The 22,561-nt window shown below is 39.5% G+C and overlaps 1 protein-coding gene across 5 annotated transcripts in view; it reads right to left on the reverse strand.

Moving 5' to 3' along the window:
- ARID4A (AT-rich interaction domain 4A) overlaps positions 1-22,561 on the reverse strand; it is a 48,524-nt gene continuing 25,963 nt past the window's right edge. For all 5 annotated transcript variants that reach the window (XM_041413105.1, XM_041413133.1, XM_041413106.1 and 2 more), the window contains 14 exons: positions 18,086-18,158; positions 15,713-15,807; positions 15,297-15,394; positions 13,548-13,776; positions 11,673-11,923; positions 10,155-10,352; positions 8,952-9,036; positions 8,676-8,808; positions 8,447-8,509; positions 6,341-7,471; positions 5,640-5,744; positions 3,941-4,156; positions 3,570-3,716; positions 1-3,115 (listed from right to left, as the gene is read on the reverse strand). In XM_041413105.1, coding sequence (XP_041269039.1) covers positions 3,012-3,115; positions 3,570-3,716; positions 3,941-4,156; positions 5,640-5,744; positions 6,341-7,471; positions 8,447-8,509; positions 8,676-8,808; positions 8,952-9,036; positions 10,155-10,352; positions 11,673-11,923; positions 13,548-13,776; positions 15,297-15,394; positions 15,713-15,807; positions 18,086-18,158 — 2,928 coding nt within the window. In that variant the 3' untranslated portion in view covers positions 1-3,011. The remainder of the gene's footprint in view (positions 3,116-3,569; positions 3,717-3,940; positions 4,157-5,639; positions 5,745-6,340; positions 7,472-8,446; positions 8,510-8,675; positions 8,809-8,951; positions 9,037-10,154; positions 10,353-11,672; positions 11,924-13,547; positions 13,777-15,296; positions 15,395-15,712; positions 15,808-18,085; positions 18,159-22,561) is intronic.

A 22,561-nucleotide genomic window follows, 5' to 3' on the forward strand; every position in this document is an offset into this window, starting at 1 on the left:
CTTATGTCCTTGCATGGAAACATTCTGAGTTTTTCCATCTTTTAGATTTTTGCTAATACAAAAATAAGTTATCTGCCAGCAATCTGACAGTTCTTTGTATCAATTGCAGAAAATGAAGGAAGAGTCTGATTCTCTCACAACCTTGTTCCTTTTAACAGTGTTGGATTCCATATATATATATATATTTTTTTACCTCCTAAGGAAGATTGAAATAGCAAATATAACTTTGAGGAAAACCTGGGAAATCGGAAGGCATGAGAACAGCACAAAGACTGCCAAATGGGTGCTTTGTTTCTGCTTGGTTTCAAAAACACAATCTAATTTCTTATTTTAAAAAATCTCAGTTCTGTATAATCAGAATTACTGTGTCTTCAACAGGACACACTTTGAGCCAGTAAAAGACACTTTGGAATTTATATCAACAAGGCTTCAATAAGGGGATTACTGTAGAGTTAGAAATCATAGATTTTATTGGGGTTTCTTTTTGATTTCACCTTTAACCAGGACAGCCCAATGAATCCAGCTAATTTTCTTTTCCCTGTGAAATTTTTAAACATCACAGGAAACCACTGCAAACTTCTACTGAACAATCTGATGTGCTCCTTCCCAGGAAGATAAAAACCAGGAAATCAGTGACATGCTGCAGGCTTTGCCAGTGGCTTGGCAGAAAGTGCATCTTTTCCTGCAGGTTCAGTGCTCTGCCAGAGTAACACCAGCCGGTTTTGGGGCGAGCACTGCGAGGGAAGCAGGGGGGAGAGGAAGCAGGGGAGGAAGCTCTCCCTGCCAGTGGGCTGGAAGGAGTTTCCATGATCCATGGGAGCATACCTGGAGCCTTCCAAGCAGGGTTTTAAACATTCCTAAGAGACAGGAGCAGCAGCCAGCTGAGAACACACGAGGGGAACACCCAGGCCAGGGCAGCAGCTCCTCCATCCTCTGTGCCTGTTTAAGATCTCACAGTGTGCACACAGGTTAGATATCAGAGATCTGCACAAGATGTCATTAATCCTGTTATTTCCCTGGATTTTAGACTGCTTCTGTAAATATTAAACATTTGACCCATGTTACTTCCTTTTAAATGAGTATTGCTTTTTATTCGTAGCTATTAGAAGATTAACAAGTAAAAGTTAGCTCTGAAAAAAGTCTTTACAGTAATTTATGGAGATTAACTTTCCTATTTAGGGTAAAGTCCAGACATTTACAAGAACAATCACTTAAATAAAAATAGAATATAAAGCCTATGTTTAAAACATGGCCTTTATTAGCGCTGTCTAGTGAGCTCCATATTTATCTTACATTGAAATAGCTCTGCTTTGCTTAAGAAAAGACAGAAAAAGTGCATTTACAAGAGTACTTTTTCTTTAATTTTCTGCGAAAATGGAAGGAATTGGAATCACAAGTTGACAAATGCTGTAAAATGAAATTTCAAGAAACATCAATTTTAGTAATGCTACGCCATCACTAGTGTTTCCTCCTGACCTTCTGCTGTGTGGAACCAGAATATCCTGATATACAGTCTAGAGCATCTATGTTATTACTCTACAGCATATTAAACACAGAAAAAGGGGCTCAGACCCCCTTTCAATGTACAAACATGAATAAAAAAATTGTTTAAAAAAATCACTTTTTATACATAATGTATATGCAAACTGCTTTAAATACATGGGTTTGGAAGAGTTATTTACAAGCTGCATCTGCCCGTGGGACAATCCACAGGCAGAGCACACACAGTTGCTTTTGCTTTATTGGTGCATCTCAACTTTGGGAGATATAAATTTATTCGGCAGTACAGCAAACACAAGAACTTGTGACAAAGCATCTTAAGGGCAACCCAATAAATTTTGTTCCTCCAAACAAGGTTAAGTACTAGGACTGCCAAAGTTTCCAAATCAAGTTTTATTTTAACCCAGATGCCTGCTGGCAGATCTGTGTGGTGGAGGACACGTAGACAGACCCACTGGAAGTACAGGTTTGGCTACTGGATAACTCCTCCTGAAGAGCCAGAACTGATAAGGATGTTTTGTCCAAAGAGTGAACTAACCTAGAATTTTTTTTTTCCAATTTTATTAATATTTTAAAAAATACATAAAAATACAACATCCAATGTCTGAATAAATATATTTAACAAGTTGCAAGATACCTTATTTTACACAAAAATTTCAGCTTTAGAAATCTTGTTAAATAACTTCATTGTTGTTATATATTTCATTTTTCGTCTTTTTGTAACAAAATAAAAACTCTGAAATTACATAGAAAAAAGACAAAATATTTTTGTCAAGGGATAAGATAGTCCACTGAAAACCTATTCACAATTCCACTGTAAACATTAATAAACATTAAAACATTTGCATAATTGTGTGCTCAAAAATCCTATAAAAAGTGGAAGACTTATTACAACTGTAGTTTTCAGTCAACTACACTTCCTTTCACAATTTATTTTGTCCCATTTACAGCTTTAAAACTGGGCACATTGCTGAACACATACTTTGGCAGTTCTGTATAGCAAGTGCTTCCACAAAGAGGAACTACTCACCAAGAGTTACCCACAGCTCGGTGAAAGTGCAGCAGTTACTCAGTTCTTTTGGATAATACTCTGATGTCTGCTTGGTGCACTTGCTTTTTTTTTTTTTTTTTTTTTTTAAGATCACCCTAGAACACCTGAATGCTTCATTGGACATAACTTTGCAAATTTGATAAGTGCCCTTCCTCTGTGTTAGGAAAAAAAAAAACAAAAACAAAACAAAACAAAAAGAAACAAACAAGAAACAAAAACAAACACAATGACAAGGATGTCACGTTGTGCCTACAAACCTTCAGTTACCAATGAGCTTAAGTTCTCTGAACAGTAAATTAAACAAAAGAAGAGGGTAGGAGGGGGGAACAGGTACAGTCCAGCAGTGGAAGTGTGTACAGGATATACTTGGCAATGTCCAACCAGTTGAGTGCTTTCTGTGGCTGAATTTCAGGGTTTATGTCCATGGCAGCGAGCTGCTGGCAAGGCAGAGAAATGTTTATCACCTGCACTCCACAGCCAGCACGTTCTGGGGAGGAGAGGATGATGAGGGGCTCATTCCAGTGTCTGAGGAAGCAGATGACATGGATGCTCCTGTATGGGACACTGAACAGACGGAACAACAGATCAGCATCAGGTTATCAAAGTACAGCTCACAAGGAAGGTTTCCTTGGTTCTCATGTTGTGTAAAAGACATCAAAGCAGCAGCACGGGCATAGAAAACTAACAGAGGTTTTTCCAATTGCTTTCCCTGCTGTATTCACAGACACAGGATTAGTCTCACCCAGTTATTGAAAAGGTAACTCAGATGAGTCTAATGGAAACACTTGCACTAGGAAGTCCAAGTTTCTACCACACAGTTATAAAAGAGCCAGCAAACGTTTCTGTGAGGTTCAAGTTCCAAAAAGCCCCAAATATTCTTTCTAAATACATACACAAAGAGATGGTAACACTTTCTTTCCTTCTAAAATACCATCAATTCAACTCAAATTGCTGTGAGTTATGCATTTCCAAACAATTTACCTCCTCATGGGAATCATAAAACAAATCTCAACCTCACCTTCTCTGTCCTTCTTTTTCAATCGTTTCCTTCTCCTGTCTATGGTTGCTACTTCTGACTTCAAGGACATGTAGTATTTCCGTATCTCCTGGAGCTTTTCTTGTAGGAAGGAGATCCTTTCAGTGCTGCTCATATTGTCCAGTTCATCTGCAAGTGGAAAGAAAAGAAAAAAATAGCTTTGTCAAGGTGATTTTAAACAAATGAATGCAGTTCTTACGAGGATGTAAGACACAGCATGGAAGATAACACATTTCTGTAACTATGCCAGAAAGGCCCACACCTAATTTAGAATCCCAAAATTTCCATGTTTTTCTTTCAGAACAAATATTCTCACCAATTCCCTGTAATCAAGTAATTTCTAGAATCCTTACTGAGCTGGAAGCTCCATTTGTACACTCTGGGTGAAGCATTCTGGTGGTGGTGCTTGTCCCTGTGCTTGTCCTTCTCTCCATCCTTGATGTGAGGAGAAACCACCCTGGCAGGGGAGCGGGAAATCTTCTGGGGTTTGGATGCATTGATGTGTTTGACAGGAGTACATTTACTGGAACTGTCCAGGACAGGGAGATCTTCACTGTCACTGCTTTGTCCTGCAGGAAAAAGAATTAATTTGGACTTAAAATCTCCACCTTGACATTTAAAAAATTGTGGTTATAGTAAAGAAAACAATTTAAAAAACCCTGCTGCTTCTTGCTTAGAAGATCACAAAACACACCCAAGGAATAATGATCTCAGATTCCATGGATAACCTCATCAGACACAACATGCACTGAACTCTCAAGTGCAATAATCATAATTGATGCAGGAGAATTCAAGGGCTGACTAGTTCTAGAGAAAAATTAATAGCCAAACTTCTGTACAGAAATAATAAACAAATACCAAAACTAGAATATTAAAGCACTGATAAACTGTCTTACATCACCTATTTTAGCTTTCTAATATAAAGCAGACACTAAAAACCCTTTCTTAAAGATTAACCCTGTAGTACTGTGGGTAGGTAGCACATGATTGTATTTAGTTATCAAACTGCTTTACGCATCTAAAGGAACAGTTCTGAAACATGACTAAAACAACAGAAGTTCAACATGTAACAGAAAATTTTTAGCTCATATATTCAAATATTTTAGATTCCCATAATAACTGCCAAGTTCTCCACAGGCATGTTAAATATATCTGAATAGTGTATGTCAGATAATTAGTATTTTAGTTTGATATTTAAAAATGTAACAGTGTTGCCACAAAGCCAAAACCACTGATTCAATCATGCAATGATTGTCAAAAATTCTGTGACAGGACAAGAGGGAATGTCCTTGAGCTGAAGGAGGACAGGGATAGATGGGATATTAGACAGAAATTCTTTATTATAAAGATGGTGAGGCTCTGGCACAGGGTGCCCAGAGAAGCTGTGGCTGCCTCTGGATCCCTCGAAGTGTTCCAGGCCAGGTTGGATGGGGCTTGGAGCAACCTGGGACAGTGGAAGGTGTCCCTACCCATGGCAGGGGTTTGGAACAAGATGATTTTTTAAGGTCTATTCCAACCAAAACCACTCTGTGATTCTCTGAAAAATGAGCTACAGAAACACAAAAATTCAGATTTCCATAGCAAGTTATAAAATAGTCAGATGCTTGAGAGAAAAACTAGACAAGATTCCTTTGGATGAAAAGCTTTTCTTTAGCATCCAACATTTTTCTGTATTTCAAAAATACTTTTTTTTTTTTCCCCCCAGGAGAAACACCTGTTTTAAGACTTTAAATGTGCCCTCTGCCAAATTCATAACCAATCCAATATTTAAAAATCAGCATAATGGTAAATATATACTAGCTGCTAATTTGAATAATAATTTAGACATTTTTCCTAAGTAATATAAAACAGGCAAGAGATTTCCCAGTTGCACTACAAAGTTCAGAACTCCTCCCCAGCTTATCACCAATAATATCACAATGAATAAAAATGAAAAACCTTGAGAGGGAAGTCTCATCCACTGGAAACTGTTTGTAACATGAGAACAGTAGGTTTTTACACATATTTACAGACCAGGATAACCTTCCCCCTCCTCTCCCTGCAGGAATATACCTGTTCCATTCTTTTCATTTTTGGCTGCAGCACTGGTTCGCTTTGGAGTTCGCTTTTGCTTTTTTGCCAGCGTTCCACTATTGCTGTCACTGGGTCTTTTTTGACCTATGAGAAGAGGGGAAAAAAAAAAATCAAAACTAAAATGTAAGACACCTCAAATACTTCTGCTACTATAAAGCTCTTTTTAAAAGCAACAAAGAAATTAAAAACCAGACAGGCTGAGAGAGTTCACAGCCTGGAGAAGAGGAAGCTCTGGGGAGAACTTAGAGACTCTTCCAGGGTCTAAAGCTAGGAGAGCTGGAGGGGGAATTGGCACAATGGCCTGGAGTGACAGGACAAGGGGGGATCGCTTCCCACTGCAAGAGGGCAGGGTTAGATGGGATATTGGGATGGAATTCTTTCCTGTGAGGGTGCTGAGGCCCTGGCACAGGGTGCCCAGAGATGCTGTGGCTGCCCTTCCCTAGAAGTGCTCAAGGACAGGCTGGATGGAGCTTGGAGCAACCTGGGATAGTGGAAGGTGTCCCTGCCCATGGAAGGGGACTGGAACAATATGGGCTTTGAGGTTCCCTCTAACCCAAACCACTCCGTGAATCTACAACCAGCAGACAAAACAGAGCAGCAACTTTTAGCCAAGTGACACCAGCCTCAAGCCACCTTCAGCAAGGATCAGAGCTGGAGTGACTCCTCCAGGACACACTCACCTTTCTCTCCCGTCTCCCTCTCCTGCCCGGCCATGCTGCAGTTGCTCGACGTGGTGCTGGCTTCGAATCCATTGGCAGACTCACTCTCACAGAGCCCTTCCTGAGACTCTTCTGCCACACTGTCCACCTCGATGGTCATGTCACTCTCGCTCTTGATGCTGCGGGACTCGTCCTGGCTGAGGGCCAGAGGAGAGGCCACCGGGAAGCTCGAGGGGACGCCGGGAGCTAAGGCAGAGGGGGCAGAGTTGGAAGCACTGGGGTCTGGCTTTTCTGCTATTGTGTCTTCAGTGCTGCTCTTCTCCTTCTCATCCAAGTCATCCAGGTCTACTTCATGGCACAGCAAGGTTTCAGGGCCAATCTGAGGCATTGTGTCATCCTCATCTTTCAAGGGAACGCTCTCGTTGGCTTCGGCCGGCCGTTGGAAGCTGTCATTCCTCAGCTCCGGACCGTGCGGAACAGACTCTGCCACCAGGGATGGCATCTCCTCGTTTTCAGTTCTGAGGGACTCCTCAGCACTCAGCCCTCTACATTCCTCTGCTCCACTACATTCATTGGTCCTCTCTTCAGATACAATATTTGGCACTTCCATCTCGCTCTCCCGCCGATTTCTCTTCTCAGGTGATGCCTGATCCAAAGTTTTCCTTTTCAAAAGTTTCTTATCTTTTGTGGAGGGCTCTGTTTCACTTTCAGTAGTGCTGGAAATGTCTTTACAGTCCAAGGAAGACACATCTAACCTTTCAGGTTCTGTAAGAGATTCATTTGTCACCTCTTCCTGGCTTCCTGGTGCAATCTTTGCATTCTCCAATGAGGGATCTTTTGTCTTGCTCCTTCTCCCTTTTCCCTTAGGTGATTTTTCAACCTCTCTTTTGATTTCTTCCATTTGATCCGTTTTATTTCCAAAAATTTGAACAATTTGTTCACTTTCCTCAACTTCCAGTTTCAGTGTTTCTAGTGGCTGTACTTGAGTCCTGTCGTTTTCCTTCAGCACATGAGAAATCTTTGGGTTTTCCTCATCCAGCTTCTCATCACGGAGTTTTTCATTTTTTTCCAGTTCTGAAGTTTCTGGAGAAAATTCTTCATTCAAATTCTTTTCAGATGACTCATCTGCTTCACTGTCAGATGTGCCAGAGTCTAAAAAAATTTTAAAAAGAAACAAATAGCACCCTAAATAATTAATTGCACCATGACTTTTTACTTGAACCTCACAAAAACCCTTCGTAATCTATGGTGTAAACATCAGTTTACAGTACTAAACTTTAAAAACCCTGCATTACTCAACACACTTGCTACACTTCTTATTTTTACCTAAAATTTCTATGAAACTGCAATAGTGGTGGTGCTGTCAGGGTTCAGGAAGCATCTGGATGATGCTCTTAACTCAGGTGATTTAGTTGAAGTCTATGATTCTTCTACTATTTCCCAAATAAGCCAATACAAATGAATTACACTTTATTGCAGCACAAATAGATTTATCGATTCCCCTGATCCCATGGATATTGCATCTCCCATGTGATACTACAAAACCAAAAAAACATTTCTCCCCTCCATGCAGAGAAGAAAAAACAACCCAAACCCAAAAATGAAAACATTCTAAGTCTAAATATGGACATTTCATTGCTGACTACTGTACAAATGATGCACCACATAAAGGGCAAGCATTAGTACATTACCAGGAGATTACTCAGGGATCTCTATTAAAAGGAGACAGTGATTTCACTTCAGTTCTTGTTCAGAGAGGCTTAGAAACACCAAAGATGTGCTGCCATTTGTGTATAATTAACAGCTCTGCTGGATGATGGAGTACTGAGGTTGAGGACTTAATTAGCACAATAAAGACTATCATTATAGCACTGGATTTGGTCTGCTCAGGACTGAAAAGCTCTGGCTGAAGAACACGGGATGACTTGCACAGTCACTGCTCTTCTGTGAGCAAGCTGTGCTCCTCAGCAGCGTCAGCTCAACTGCTTACTCAACAAAATTTACAAGGAGAAAGGAAAAAAAAAACAACCAAAAAAGGTTAAAAAAAACCCCAAAAAAACCCCAAACTTGTTTTCAAAAAGGTACTGAAAAAGCCTCCAAAGCATACACAGGGCTGAGATCACTCACCGTTTGATCCTCTATCAGAATCAAACATTCCTGAGCTACGTCTGGTCTGCCTGCGAGGTGTTGCTAAAATTAAAATCGAAAGAATTAATTTGCGCGGAGCAGACGGAGCGCCCGGCCGCGGCGGCGCCGCCCCGGGGGCGGAGCGGGAGCTCCGGGCTCGCTCGCAGCCCCGGGCCCCGGCGGGGTGCAGTGAGCACGGCTGCCCCTGCACCTCCGGAGCCGCATTTACCTTCGCTGCTCGGCGTTTTGGGGAGGCTGCAGGACGTGTTGGATGGGAGAGTGGATTTCAGAGGGGGCCGCCCACGCTTGGATTTTTGTTTCTCCTCATCCTTCTTCTCATCCTTTTCACCATCTTCTTTATTCTGCAGGGGAAACAGTGCATTTTTGTTAATGTTTCACTACTGATTATCAAATCTTTTGCTCTATTAAAAACTAAACTGTGGCCTGAATAACTTTTTTTTTTTTTTTAAATACAGTACTACAACAAACTTATTGAAATCATTACTTTTGTTTTTTTCTTCTGTTTTCTCTTTGGTCCTCCTTTTTCCACTGGCCAGATAATCCGATCAGCTTTCACCCATTCATCATACCTGAAAGGGAATGAAACCATGCTGTTATCAGTACACATAAAAATATTGTTTGAATATGAGGAGTAAAACACTTTAATTACACAAAATATTTATTAACGAAGTAGGAAAAGGCCAACACCAGGTTGGATGGGGCTCAGAGCAGCGTGGGATGGTGGAAGGTGTCCCTGCCTATGGCAGGAGGCTGGAATGAGAAAGGGTTTCCTTTCCAGCCCAAACCATTCCATGACAGCACAGCCTGTATTTACAACTCATGCAGTATTCTGGCCTTAGAAAGTTGAATGACATTTCTAGTCCATAAAAAAACCTCATGGAATGAAGAGAATGAAGGTACAAACTTCCCTGTGTCTCACTGGAACACTCAGGGGACTGAGTCAGCTCTAAAGTGTCATTTATTCCACATCAGACACATAAGACAGTTTTCACCACACCGTACCTCAGCAGCAAAATGTACCTTTTTTTTTTTTAAATTATGGCAACAAACTGGATGAGATTCTGAGAAGCACAAACACACTGATGCTCCTCAAAATTTCCTAAAGGTATTAATAGGGTAAAGGGAACCTGTAAATATTTGGAGAATATTGCCACACTCAAACTTCATGTTGCCACATAAAGCAATTTGCTTATGGATTTGGAATACCACATGTTATATACCAGAAGTATATAAAGTACTATAAAGACTGGCTGCCAGAGAAGCATTTTTACAATCCCAGTTAACACTCAATACAAGAATATATTTTATTGCCAAAATTCCAGTGCTTAATACACTTAGTTGTAAATATCTTCACCATTATCAATGGCTCCCTTAAAGGAAAGTTTGCTAATGCTTACACTGACAGACACAATAAGTATCAGAGATACTCCTGGAAGGAGTATCCTTAGTGAGGATCACTAAGGCAGATGGACACTTGGAAAAATATAAGTATATTCTGACATTTCACTGCAACACCATGAACAAAATCACCAACACTGAATAGTGAAGAAGTCAGAGTCTGTTATGTTGATAATTCAACATGCAGCCACGTCACTGACCATCTCTCACTTGATTTCCTTAAAAACAAAAATTTCTTGTGCAAACAAGCCTTTGAACATAGAAATGAAAGGCAATTTGTTATCCTCACCTTACATTCCAACCATAGTAATGAACTAAGTATAAAACCTCTCCATCATCAATCTCTGTGCTTTTAATACTGGCTTCATAAATTTTTTGAGTCTTTCCACGTCCATATTTTACTTTCACTTTGGTTCCAGTCAGGCAGGGTTCTGTGTCCTCCTCATCCTCTTCACCTTCTGATTCTCCTTTGTTCTCAATTTCTTCCCTGCAGTAAAATGTATTTAAAATGCTCACCAATTAGTCACAATCACATTATAAAATTTAGAGAGTAGTCAAGGTAGAAAAAGGCTGCAACAAAAAAAGAAATTAATTTTCTGCACCCTGTCCTGTCTCTGAAGCTTGCTCAGCAACAGATTTTTTAAATCAAGAACAGAACTTAGGGAGAATAGGGCTAAGTGCCAAAAACATCTAGAAAGTTTTATTAAAATTTAAACACAATTTATAAAGCATACAACTACCTTAAAGCTTAAAGATTATTTTTGAAATTAATATTTTGATAATACAAAGAGGAGTAAAAGTTAACTCAGTGTGTGTCTCCCAAACAACATAGGAAGTAATAACTTCAGTTTCTGAAATATTTAATTTTGACACATTATTTATTAAAAAAAAAGCTACTTTTACAATTTGCTTAACATGCTACAGTTTATTAACTGCACATGAGTTTGAATTGCCATCACAGTGATCCTCTCATGGACACAAACACCATTCCACTGGAAAAAAACCTGATCACAAAAGTGTTCAGCCAAGCTTAAAGGAGTCTGCACAGCTCTTTATTAAATACATCCACCTCTCATTACACCTTTAGCTACTCTTTAAATATTATACTCAAACACATTTTGAAGAACTACAATCAAACCTATTTTTAGCTATAATTCCTTCCCTATTTAAGGGACAATTTAGCATAATTTAGAAGTTACTCTACAAAAAAGTCAGCAAGTAATAAAATACTAAAAAGGACTATGGGTTTGCTTTTAATGAAATAGATTTGTTGGCCTTCAGTGAAAGATCAATTATATTGTGGCAAGCAACTAAGAGGACAAGTAACACCCATACAGCTTAAAGAAAACTTTGCTGCTTTGATCATCTGACACACAGTAAAAACAAGGAGCCTGCAGCTTCACCAGCCATCAGCAAACCCTTAAAGCACAGGAGAAGAGGGATTTGCCATTTCTGTTTCAACTGCCCAGGGAAGTGTCCCCAAGCTGTTCCCACCCTCGCAGCACCTGGCAGACTCACAGCCTGGTCAGCCTGGTGTCTGGAGGTATTGGTGTGATAAAACACCAACACAGCCTTGGCAAGTAAAGTGACAGTGAAAAATACAGCCTGGCATCCAGCACAAAAAGATGCTTCTAGAAAGTACAGCAGGCTCTACAAGCCTGAAATAAAATGTTCCATTCCCTGCCTGAGTGAATAAGGCTTCTGATTTTCACACTCCAGGAAGATCAAGTCTCTGTCCTCCTGCCTGGAAAACAGCTCAATCATGGCACAGAGAAACTCAAAGAAGGTGATACAAGTTAGTGCTTACCTCTCCCTCTGCCTCTCTTCCTCTTCATCTGACTCTTTATCAGAATCCTCCTGTTTTTTAATTTTCTTCTCTTTTTGCTTTGGTGTGCTTTTCTTCCCTAGAGAAGTTTCATTTTCTTTCTTTTCTGCATTCTCAGGTGTTTCCTCGACATCTTTGTTTTCTTTGTTACTGTCTTTTAATTTGTCTTGGGTTTTATCCTCTTCACCATCTTTTTTAGCAGGGGCTGCATCACGGGCAAGTCTTCTTCGTCCCTGGAACAGAAATAAAATCAGTGTAAGGACTCCTGTCCCCTGCTTTCTTACAAGCTCTCCAAATCCCAGCAAAAAGTGAGACATGCAACTCCTGTAGAGAAGAAAGGCTGCAGATGACAAAATTGTGCAAAATATTCTAAAATAGTAAAATTAAAACTTGAAGCATTGAAACTTGCTTCATTTGGAATAATAAGGATGAGTTTCTGATTAACTGATGGAAGATCTCAGGACATTTGTTTGGACCTGTAGTGTTTATTACTCTGACAGAAAGGGCCAAAATGTCTTGTTCACCTACAGCAGTAGCATTATTTGAAGTGCTTGTATAGGAATATTGAGGGGAGGCACCTTCAAGTCCTGTCCACAGTCACCTATGGGCTTCAAGGGCAAAAATTTGTCAGCTTTCAAAAAACTCTGAATATCCCATTTTTAAAAGGCACCTTGAGTACTCAAGGCAGTTGCTGCCTGGGACTATCTGCAACTGATTCTTAGAGATCTAGCACAGGATTATAATTTGATTTATTAGGAATCTCTTGATAGGATCATTGCTTTTTATTCAGAACAAAGAGCCAATTATTAAAAAGACAATTCTTACTTTTCTTTATCCTTCTTTTGAGCATTCTCAAAAAGAAAAACAAACTCAAAAATAAATGAACAAACTAAGAACGAAGCTAATGTCATGTCAGGAAGTTCACTGAGGCTGATGCAGCTTGGAACAACCACTTTCATTTAAACAGAAATATAATACATAATAGAAGTCTCAACCTGTGTGTACACCATGTCCTTTCATCTATTAATCCATAAGGCCATATGTTTGCTTGAAGAGCTGCTTTGCAAGAAGGACTCCAACAGAATGACATTTTAGTCAAACAGAATCTTTAGAACTTGAACAATTTAAAAGCAGCAATTGTTGTCCTTCAGTAATCATACTCTATTGAAGAACACAAAATGTTCTTTTAATGTAATTAAATGAGTGCTACAGTCATATTCCAACACCTTTAAAGTACTGTCTGTATTCCTCATGGTGTTCAGTATCCTCCAGCTGATGTGGCACTGATCTGATCTATGCAGCTACTAACACAACGCTCACCTCTACAGCATTTAAAGACAAATGAAGGCTAAACTTAATTGTTCCTCCCTCTACTTTTGTCTATATACTCTAATATTTGAGTGTTTCTTCTATCAGAAGAGAAACTGTGGTAAAAACCAGCTCAGAGAAATAGGTCTTCCTTTGATTCTTGATGCATAGCAGGTTTTTGATATTCCTGTTTCTTGCCAGAAGGCTCCAATTCCATGTGCCTGTGGAAACCCTCCCCCACAACCAAGACTGTCCTGCTGTGTTTCACTGTTCTGATGAGAACAGCTCCAAGCCATCCCTGAACCAGAGCACATCCAACTGAGCCTGAGCAAATCCCATGCAAGGTGTGGAATATGAAGGAATAATCAAACCTGACTCTGTGTCCAGGTAGAACATAATTAACAATTAACACTCACAGAGCTCCACACTTGTGCAAGTGCAACAATTCTAATGTGCAGCTGCTCCACAGGGAAAACTCATGATGGAAACTGTTCACTACACAAAGGGGCTTTGTTAAGGACCAAACACAAACCGGTTCAATCCACTCACCCTTGGGGATCTTAGTTCAATTTCTTCTTTCTCACTTTCACTGCTGGAATAATTTTCTTCTGCTTCTTTTTTAACTTCTGTTGGGGGCATTTTTTGTTCCTCTTTCACACTTTCCTCCATTGGTTCCACGTGTTTCTGTGTCTCCTCTACCACTTTTGGTTCATTGTGATGGATGGTCCTAAACTGAATGTTTGCAGAACGGCAGTACTCTTCAAAACCATAAAGATACCTACAGACACAAGGAAGGTCCCATTTATATTCCATGGTTTATTTTCCATTTATTGAAGTGCATAAAATCTATTTTCCTGCTCAGTAACTTCAGGAAAATAATAATAAAGGAAAAAAAAAACCAACAACCAAATAAAAGCAAATACAAATATAAAAGCTAGAGAATATTTTGGAGTGAAATAATTTCAAGTCAAATGCTGAAAAATAATACACAGAGGTGCTTCCCATATATTTAACTTCATCCCCATCCAGTTAAGAATTTGTGACAGTAATGCCATGCATGAGCTTGTTGTCTGGAAACTGCCTGTGCACACTCTAATGCAGTTATAGGTGAGAGAGGTGTGAATTAACTTATTCCTCAAAGAATTAATATGCAACACACTATGACTGTCACAACACATTTTCATGTGTCCAAACAGCATCATTATTTCCACTGTAAAAGCAACCCAGTACACATTTACCAATTACTGTTTCCAGCTTATTCCTCAAAGAATTAATATGCAAGTTACAACACACTATGACTATCACAACACATTTTCATGTGTCCAAACAGCATCATTATTTCCACTGTAAAAGCAACCCAGTACACATTTACCAATTACTGTTTCCAGGATAAACACTCTTCTCTGTAAAATACAGACTTTAAACATGTGCCCAGTTCAAATCCCACTGAAGAGAGTCTCAACATGGTCATCTTCATTGACATTAACATGAGTTCAGTCATTAGTCATCTCTATTTCCAAATTTCCTGAGGTTTGAGTCAAGACAATCTCATTCTTCCCTTTTACTCAAAAAGCCCAATTGTTTCTTGTTAAGCTTCCAGGAGGATAAACAATAAAAACAGTTTTTATTTAGAAAAAGAGCTTGGAAAAGGTCAATCCTGAAAGGTTTCCAATTCAAAAGTTACAACACAGCTGAAAAGTGAGGGTCAGAAGAAAAAGATTTATGCATTTGGTCAATGTAAGTAATAATTTTACTATTTCATAACTCTCTCATTCACCACAGCAATGCACACAGTTAAGCCCTAACGTCATTATTCCACAAATTATGCAAAGATTATATGTAAATGTACAATCTGAAACATATCTTTTTTTCAGTCAACACCCTTCATGAAGTAAAAGCAACTGGTATAAAATTCTCCTCAATGCATGTAAGATCTAAAGATTAAAGAGTCTGTTTTATTTTACTGTTAATTGCCTTTACTTGCAAAACTCAATCTGCCAAAGCTTATTTTATAAATTTCAGTGTGTACTCTGAAATACCATCAGCACAGGAGGAAAGTGAAAGTTTCTTGGTAAAAAATGAGCAGAATTCTGATGTATTGGAGCAACAGGAGCTTCTAGCCCTGACTCCTCCCTCTCTTCCTCCACATCAGCACTGGAAAATGCTCAGAACTGTTTGTTAATTGAAGAATATCAACTGCACTCTCTAGCTGCCAAAAACCTCTTGAATATTGTGCAAGCTACAACTAGGAAAAAGAAAGGAAAAGTGTTTTCACCATTACCTAATATAAGAACTTACTTTCTATAAGCAGTTTTTACGTTGTAGGAAGCAGCTGAGTTCAAAATAGGAATGCCAAGGTCCATATAAATTTGCTTCCATACAGCACCACTTTCAATCTTTGAGGGAAAAAAAGAGAAAAAAGGAAGTTTACAGGTTTTATTAAGTAAGAACATTAAGGAATAATATCTAACAGAGCTAAAAGCCAAAGCCTTTTATAACCAATGAACAGTTTGGGTTGGAAGGGACTTTAAAAATCATCCCGCTCCAACCCCTTGCCATGGGCAGGGACACCTCCCACTATCCCAGGTTGTTCCAAGCCCTGTCCAGCCTGGTCTGAGCAGTGCCAGGAATGGACTATCCACAGCTTCCCTGGACAACTATTTATAGATATGAATGAACAGACATATTTAGTTCAGGGTACATCCAGCACTTACATTGTCACACCCACCCTGCTGATAAACCAGCCTAAAAAGTTTGAAGAGGTTAAGGTCCTTGTAGCCCAGAACTGGTGGTTTATTGATAGGAGTACCTGAATAAAATAAAACAGAAACAAGTTATCCCAAACAACAGCAAGATGTCTCTTCCATGCCTTTAGCACACATTTCATTACAGGTATTCTTCTGCACTTTAAAATCTGTATTAAATGGATTGAGGTATGTTCCCAAGTCAGTAAATTGCAATGACCAGTTATGGCTTCACCCTGTTTTGAATGCATCATTATCTCTGGGTGGTTTATCAGCCTCCCAGGTTTATTAACAACCCACATCCACCTGGCTGCATCCCACTGCTCCTCTTGTGAGCAGGGAGGACAGCCAGAACTGCAGGAAGCTCCAGACAACACCTGAGGAATGCTGGAGTAGAGCAGTGTGTGAAGAGATTAACGAAAAACACCGTGGGCTGAAAGGAACGAGGAACAAGCAGAGACGTTGGATTAGGAAGAGACGCTCAGGAAAATTGTCAGAATGTGGAAAAGCACAAGGACCTGACAGGACATGAATATCTGAGACAGTTCCAGGGAAAAGAAAGAACTCAGATCAGCTGAGTGGCAGTGACATAAAGAACAGTAATTATCTGCAGGAGAAACCAAAAGTGACTTAGGGCAAGTGGCTGCATACATAGACAATAATCCAGCAAGGAAGAATACCAAACCTCCTCCCTGCTGCTTTGTATCTTCCCTCATCTTCATGCAATTATATTTGGAATCATTGAAATAATTTTATAGGACTTTGGGAATACTGTCATGATTCCATGAATCAAAACATTCATACTGAGAGAACAGAATGTAGAACAAATCTGGTGGGAACAGAAATCTAGCTATAAGGATGGAGAAGGAAAATAAAAAGCAAACAGGCAAGGGGGAAAGTCCCATTCCTGAAGAAGTCCTGCACATTGCTCAATCCACATACTGACTTAAAGAATATTTCATGGACTGAGTCTTCAAATTCAGCACACAAATGCTTTCTTCTTCTGCCTTCACAAGGTCCTGACATCCCTACTGGTTTTGTAGTCTGTGAGTGCTTAAGAAAGAGAATGAGAAAGCAAGAAAACAGAAAGTGGGAACAATCAAGCTACATGAAAGGAAAACTCTGGATTAGCCCAGCAGCAGAATAATTTATTTTTTTTCTCCCCAACCTAGCCTTTTATTCCCCTAAGGCAGCTTGTTATCCAGAAACACTGGTTATATACACAGGAGGCCTTCAAAATTATATTGGATGAGCTCCAGAGCACTTTGCCATAATACATGCTCAATTTCCAAACCTATGATAAGAACTGGCAATACTGAACAGCTTTTGGATTGTTCTTTTAGGATTCTGTGGTCTAGAACACACCTCCTCAGAAGGCATACAGACCCTCTTTTACAAAGGCAGCTTGATTTCCCCATTAATTTTAACAACCTCCCCCCTCAAAAAAAGAAAGGGGCAAATATTCAGACTCTGCAAGTACTTCATGTTTTACCCTTAGCTCTGGTCATTTCAAATTCAAATACATCAACATTTGCTGCACTATGTGCTGCTATGGAAATATCATTCAGGTAGCTGCTGTCAAGAGAAATGAAAGATTTTGAAAAGGGAAAAGGGCAGTAGTTACACCTATAATCTACCTCCACACCAAGGCTACTGCAGAATGAAAATGTTATTTGAGATACAGGATTGAAGTGGTGACTTCATGAGTAAAATTTATCAAACCAATATACTCCAAAAGACAAAACTCTGCAGGCTTGAATATAGATTTTTTAAAAGGAGCATAAAAGCTTCCATTTTCATGTCAGTCTCATCACAACTGCAAATGCCTTATGCAACAGCAGCTCTCCCAAGTCAGCAGGTACATCCTGCTCCCTATGCAGAGCACATGCCCTTCTGATACAGCTCTGAAACCAAGACCTCAACTATTCTAATTTATTAAGTCTCACTTAATTCTGTAAACACAGATGTTTAAAACACACTATTTTCTTGTTGTAACTACAGGATAAAATAGAATCTTTTAAGCTGTCTCTTCAGGTATCCCTGCTCCATTTGTGCACAGAGACTAGAGGATGGCATATCTCCATTCTCTGCTGGTTGGATTTCACCATCCATGGACAGACTCCACAGCTTCCAGCCTGGGATTAACAGCAGCAGAGCTCTCAGCCATGGCTGTCACAACCAGAAATCAACCAAGGGCTTATTTAACAGGCATTGTGAACATAAAAAAGGCTTTGTGAAAGCAAAACAAAACCAAAACACCTCAGGGAGGATTTGAGTTCCCTTTGAGTGCTGAGCCATTGAAGTGGACTGGAGATAAAAAAAAGGAAGAAAATTCAGTGGTACCTCTGTCTTCCATAAACTTGTAAAGCTGTTGGAGGAAGTTGTCCCTCTCTTCAGGATCAAGCTCTTCCTCAGGCTGTGAAAATAAATGCAGTCACAAATGAAAAGAGCTAATATGCAAAGTAACCATTTATTTGTACAAAAGCCTACGAGCAAGAACTAAACCCAAACCACTTCCCATTTGGCCCTGAACCCATGTAATGGTGAAATATGCAGAAAACAAAATTTACTCAGGAAGACTGAAGTGGTACCTCAGGAGGAAAAGAAGAAAATGCAGGTCAGGGAAAGCATCAGTCCATGACAGAATGAATGAGTGACCCTCAAAATGAAAACATTAATACACGTAGCACACCTGCCTAACACAGAAGAGGTCTGATATTTACAAGACTGAAAGAATTCACAGAAATTCCAGGGTTTTTTTTCATTAGGTTCTTTCTGTTTGTTTAGGGCTTTTTGGTTTAACTCATTTTCCTTATCCCAGCTTTAGCTCAGGTTGCACAACAACTCTTTCTCCAACAGTACCTGTTGGAGATGCTCCAGACAGTATTTGTTTTATAATTAAGCTCCAATGCTCAATTTCAGTTTATATTTGGAAACACCTTTAATGTCACTTCTGTAATTTATTATTACTATAAATTCCTTAGTTTCACCTTTACAATTTAAAGCCTGAAAGCGATAAACACTGTGAGATAAACTTATGGCAAGTAATCCACAGCATGAAATAAAGATATTCCTTTTCTTCCAGTTAAATTTTTTTAAAATAAAGTAAATTTACTGGGGCGGGGGGTGGGGAGGAGGTGGAAGGGACAGGCAGAGCAGGCAGAGGAAATAATGTCTACATATCTTCATGGAATTTTGAGATTCTAGCAGAGACCATAAAAAAAAGAACCCAAACCATTTTCCCTGCACTGCTTTCTGCATGCCACTTTCTTCCTGCCAGCCTGGCAGTTTGCACAAGGCAGGCTGCAGCTGTCTTGAAGGAAAGACGTACAGTACGTGTCAAAAAATCTTATCATTACATTATTAAAAATAACAGGAAAGTGACAAGCAGTTCCAGAAGGAAACCAGTACAACAATTTACATTTCAGTCATCTCTGCATTCTGTAAACTCTAAGCTTCAAGGCAAGGAGATAGGCAGGGAAATGGGGATGTACATGCTAGTGCCTTGCTAACCAGCAATCTGCCCAGCATCAGAATGAATCCCAGCCCTGCCTGCTTCACTGAATTCTGAGCTTCTAAACCCAACAGGGCTCAGCTACAATCAGGCAGAGACAATATCTGTCTTACTTCACTAATTTTATTTCTGGAATAATTGGAGGAAATTAAATGTGTAATCATAACGCTGTACAGCATCAGTTACCATTTGCTCAGCACATCACAGGGATTATATAAGGAGAAACAGTTATCTATAGAATTAGCATGCTCTTCCAGGTTATCAAGTGAAGTATTGCTATAGAAACCACAGCTTTCTTCTCTCCATCCAGACTGCAAAATAACTTCAAGATCGAGAAATTTCTACCATCTACTGTAATGTTTACTGGTTGAAGGCAATACAGCTCAAACTGTGCAAACTAAATACATCTAATAACAGTAAACATCCAGAAATACTTCTGAATAGTTGAATTAAAGCCATTTCTTCTGTGTGGGCACAAAGCCAAACCAGAACTGTGGGTCAGAACAGCAGAAACGCATGTTAAAACAGCTGTCTTGCAGCCAGAATTTAGCCCTTCCACTGAGACTAAGTACTTTCAGCTGAAGAAAAGCAAAAAGGGAAGATGAAAAGTGTTATAGGGTGAGGATATAAAACCTGGCTGCAATAAGCATCCATCTGTGTGAGACATCCCAGAGTCTGCACCTGCTTCTCTCTGATGGTGTATGAGCCCCTGGACAGAGGGAGTCTGAACTGTGCCTGGCACTGATGCCAGAAGAGGCAGCAGACCCTTCTGAGAAGTCACTTGAGTAAGGCCTGAGTGACTGCCACCACAGAATACATCCTGGATCAGCTGTTCTTTTGCTTCTGGCCAAAATGAGAAAGACCAACCCTTCCTGGATATGCTTACTGCAAACGAGGATAAGATGTCATTTTTTTACCAGGGTTATCTGTTTGGAATTGGACATTAAAGAATTCCAAAGAGTGTCTGCTGTTCTGAGCAAGTTTTACTCTAAATACATCAGCTGTCATAAGATTACAGAATGGATTTGGTGGAATGGACCTTAAAGACCACCTAGTCCCAAGCCCCCTGCCATGGGGTTCATCTAAGCTGCTGTAAATCTGCACCCAAATCAAGGAAACACCTGAGAAATGTTGATGCCACGACCAGTGATCACCATCAGAGAGCAAATGGAGAGCTGAAATTCCCAGCACTGCTGGAACCAGGATGGCAGTGCTGCTCTCCAAAACTCACTGCTACTATCCAGACATTTGTGCCCACTTTAGATTGGGCATAAATAAGTTCACAGTGATAATTGTTTAAAAACAGTTACTGAAGAGACTTCTGTCTCTCCATTTCATATTTTTCTTATATAGATGTTGCAAAAAGGGCGAGACTATAGCCAAAGGTAAGTCCAAGTGAGAGGCAAAACAACATGAAAATTTTAAGCTGCAAGAGTTCAAAACTGAGATCATTCAACACCCACAGCTAAATGCAACATGAGAAAAACATTTTAGTTTCAGGATGAGAGGCTGAATTTCATTTGAATGAAAATAAATAAAAAACTCTAAGATGCCTCTTTTCTAATTAAAAGATTGAAATTTTATGGGTTTGAGATTTTCTTCCACCTTTCTGACAAGCAGGCCACATCTGTCAGGGAACACTGGAAACAGTAAAACAATAAAATTGACCATGAGTATTATCTTTTTATCTTTGTATAATGGAGATGTTCCTTTCCCATCTCCATTCCTTATGGTCTTCCAAACAACATTATCATCATTCATGTATTTTTTAAAACTATCACCAGCAACATGAAGCACACAGAAATGTGCACAACACTTGTAACTGGTTTTGCTTCATTTGGTTTCGAGCCACCTAATTCACCATGAGCTCTGCCTCTGTCCTTAGCATGATTTTGAACAAAAATGTGGCTCTGCTATGCTGACTCATCATTTACTCTACAGAAAGATGTTAAAGCTTCTGTGGGTGCCAACCTTTAGAGCTGAGTGGGAGCACAGAGGATGAAATAGTTTCTTCTACAAAAGAAAGAATGAATCTCTACCTCGAAGCACATACACCCTGAACTCAGGCAATCGGAGGTGGAGCTACCAGGGACAGATCTTTCTTTTATGTTATAAATAGACTGACAAGACCATAAATGCTTCTGTGACAGAAATGCAGGTGAAGAGGAAGAGCAGCATACACAGGATCTGGAGTTCAGAGGAAGAGATGATCAAGACAAGCTGCCAGAATTACAGTAAATGTAATTTTGTTGCTTCATAGTACTTCAATGAGATTTCATCACTTGCACATTTGCTTTCTAATGCCAAGCTTGAAAACTAATTAAGGAAATGACAAGAATTAAACTGATTGCAACAAGTTAACAGCTTTAAACCACGTGGAGATGAGCATGGTCTTAAAATGTTAATTTGTACCAACAAGAAACCAGAAATTCCACAAACCAACAATGACTCACTCCAAAGCTGTGCATCAGTTTGCAACTTCTCTTGGAGTGACATTCTGAGAATGCCTCTTTGCACAAAACTGTGAGCAAGGAAGTCTTTAAAGAACATTTGTGCATGGCATGATGCAGGCTGTGCTTCACAGTAGCCAGAACTCCTACAAATGCACACATGCATGACAAGGAGGATTAGCTAATCAATGTTTAGCTATTTTTAAAGGCTATTCTGTGCATTACACATCACAGCTGCTGGGGGGGTTTTAGATATATAAATCACAGAATCTTAGAATGGTTTGGATTGGAAGGGACCTAAAAAAGCATCTTGTTCCATCTTCTGCCATGGGGCAGGGACATCTTCCACTAGACCAGGCTGCTCCAAACCTCATCCAACCTGGCCTTGGACAGTCCCAGGGATGGGGAAGCCACAGCCAGGGCCTCACCATCCTCGCAGGAAATAATGTTTTCTTAGTATCTAAAGAAATCGCTTCTTTCTGGATATCACCCTTCTTTAACTTTGAAATGACTCTTTTCCTGTATTGAACTTTCAGAGTCAGCTATTTCAATGTTATTTTAAAATACAAATAGGTTGCAACAGACATGGCAATTTGGGTATGATTTTATGTGATCTCCCACAGTTACTTAGAGTGAAGCCTACACAGGGAACAAGATTTATTTTGAAGCAAAATGTAAATATTTTAATAGTTGAGTACTGATTATTTGTAGAAAGAATTTGAAGCCTCCTAAAACACATGGATTTCTCATCCTTCCTTCATGGACTTAATGCTAATAAAATATATGGAAATAACTTATCATGAGAACTGAAATCCTTGCTTATTTGCAGAATAGGAACATTGGAAAGTGCCTCTG

Source organism: Onychostruthus taczanowskii, unplaced genomic scaffold (genome assembly GCF_017590055.1).
Source record: "Onychostruthus taczanowskii isolate IOZ18803 unplaced genomic scaffold, ASM1759005v1 scaffold103, whole genome shotgun sequence".
In the NCBI taxonomy this organism is placed as follows: Eukaryota; Metazoa; Chordata; class Aves; order Passeriformes; family Passeridae; genus Onychostruthus; species Onychostruthus taczanowskii.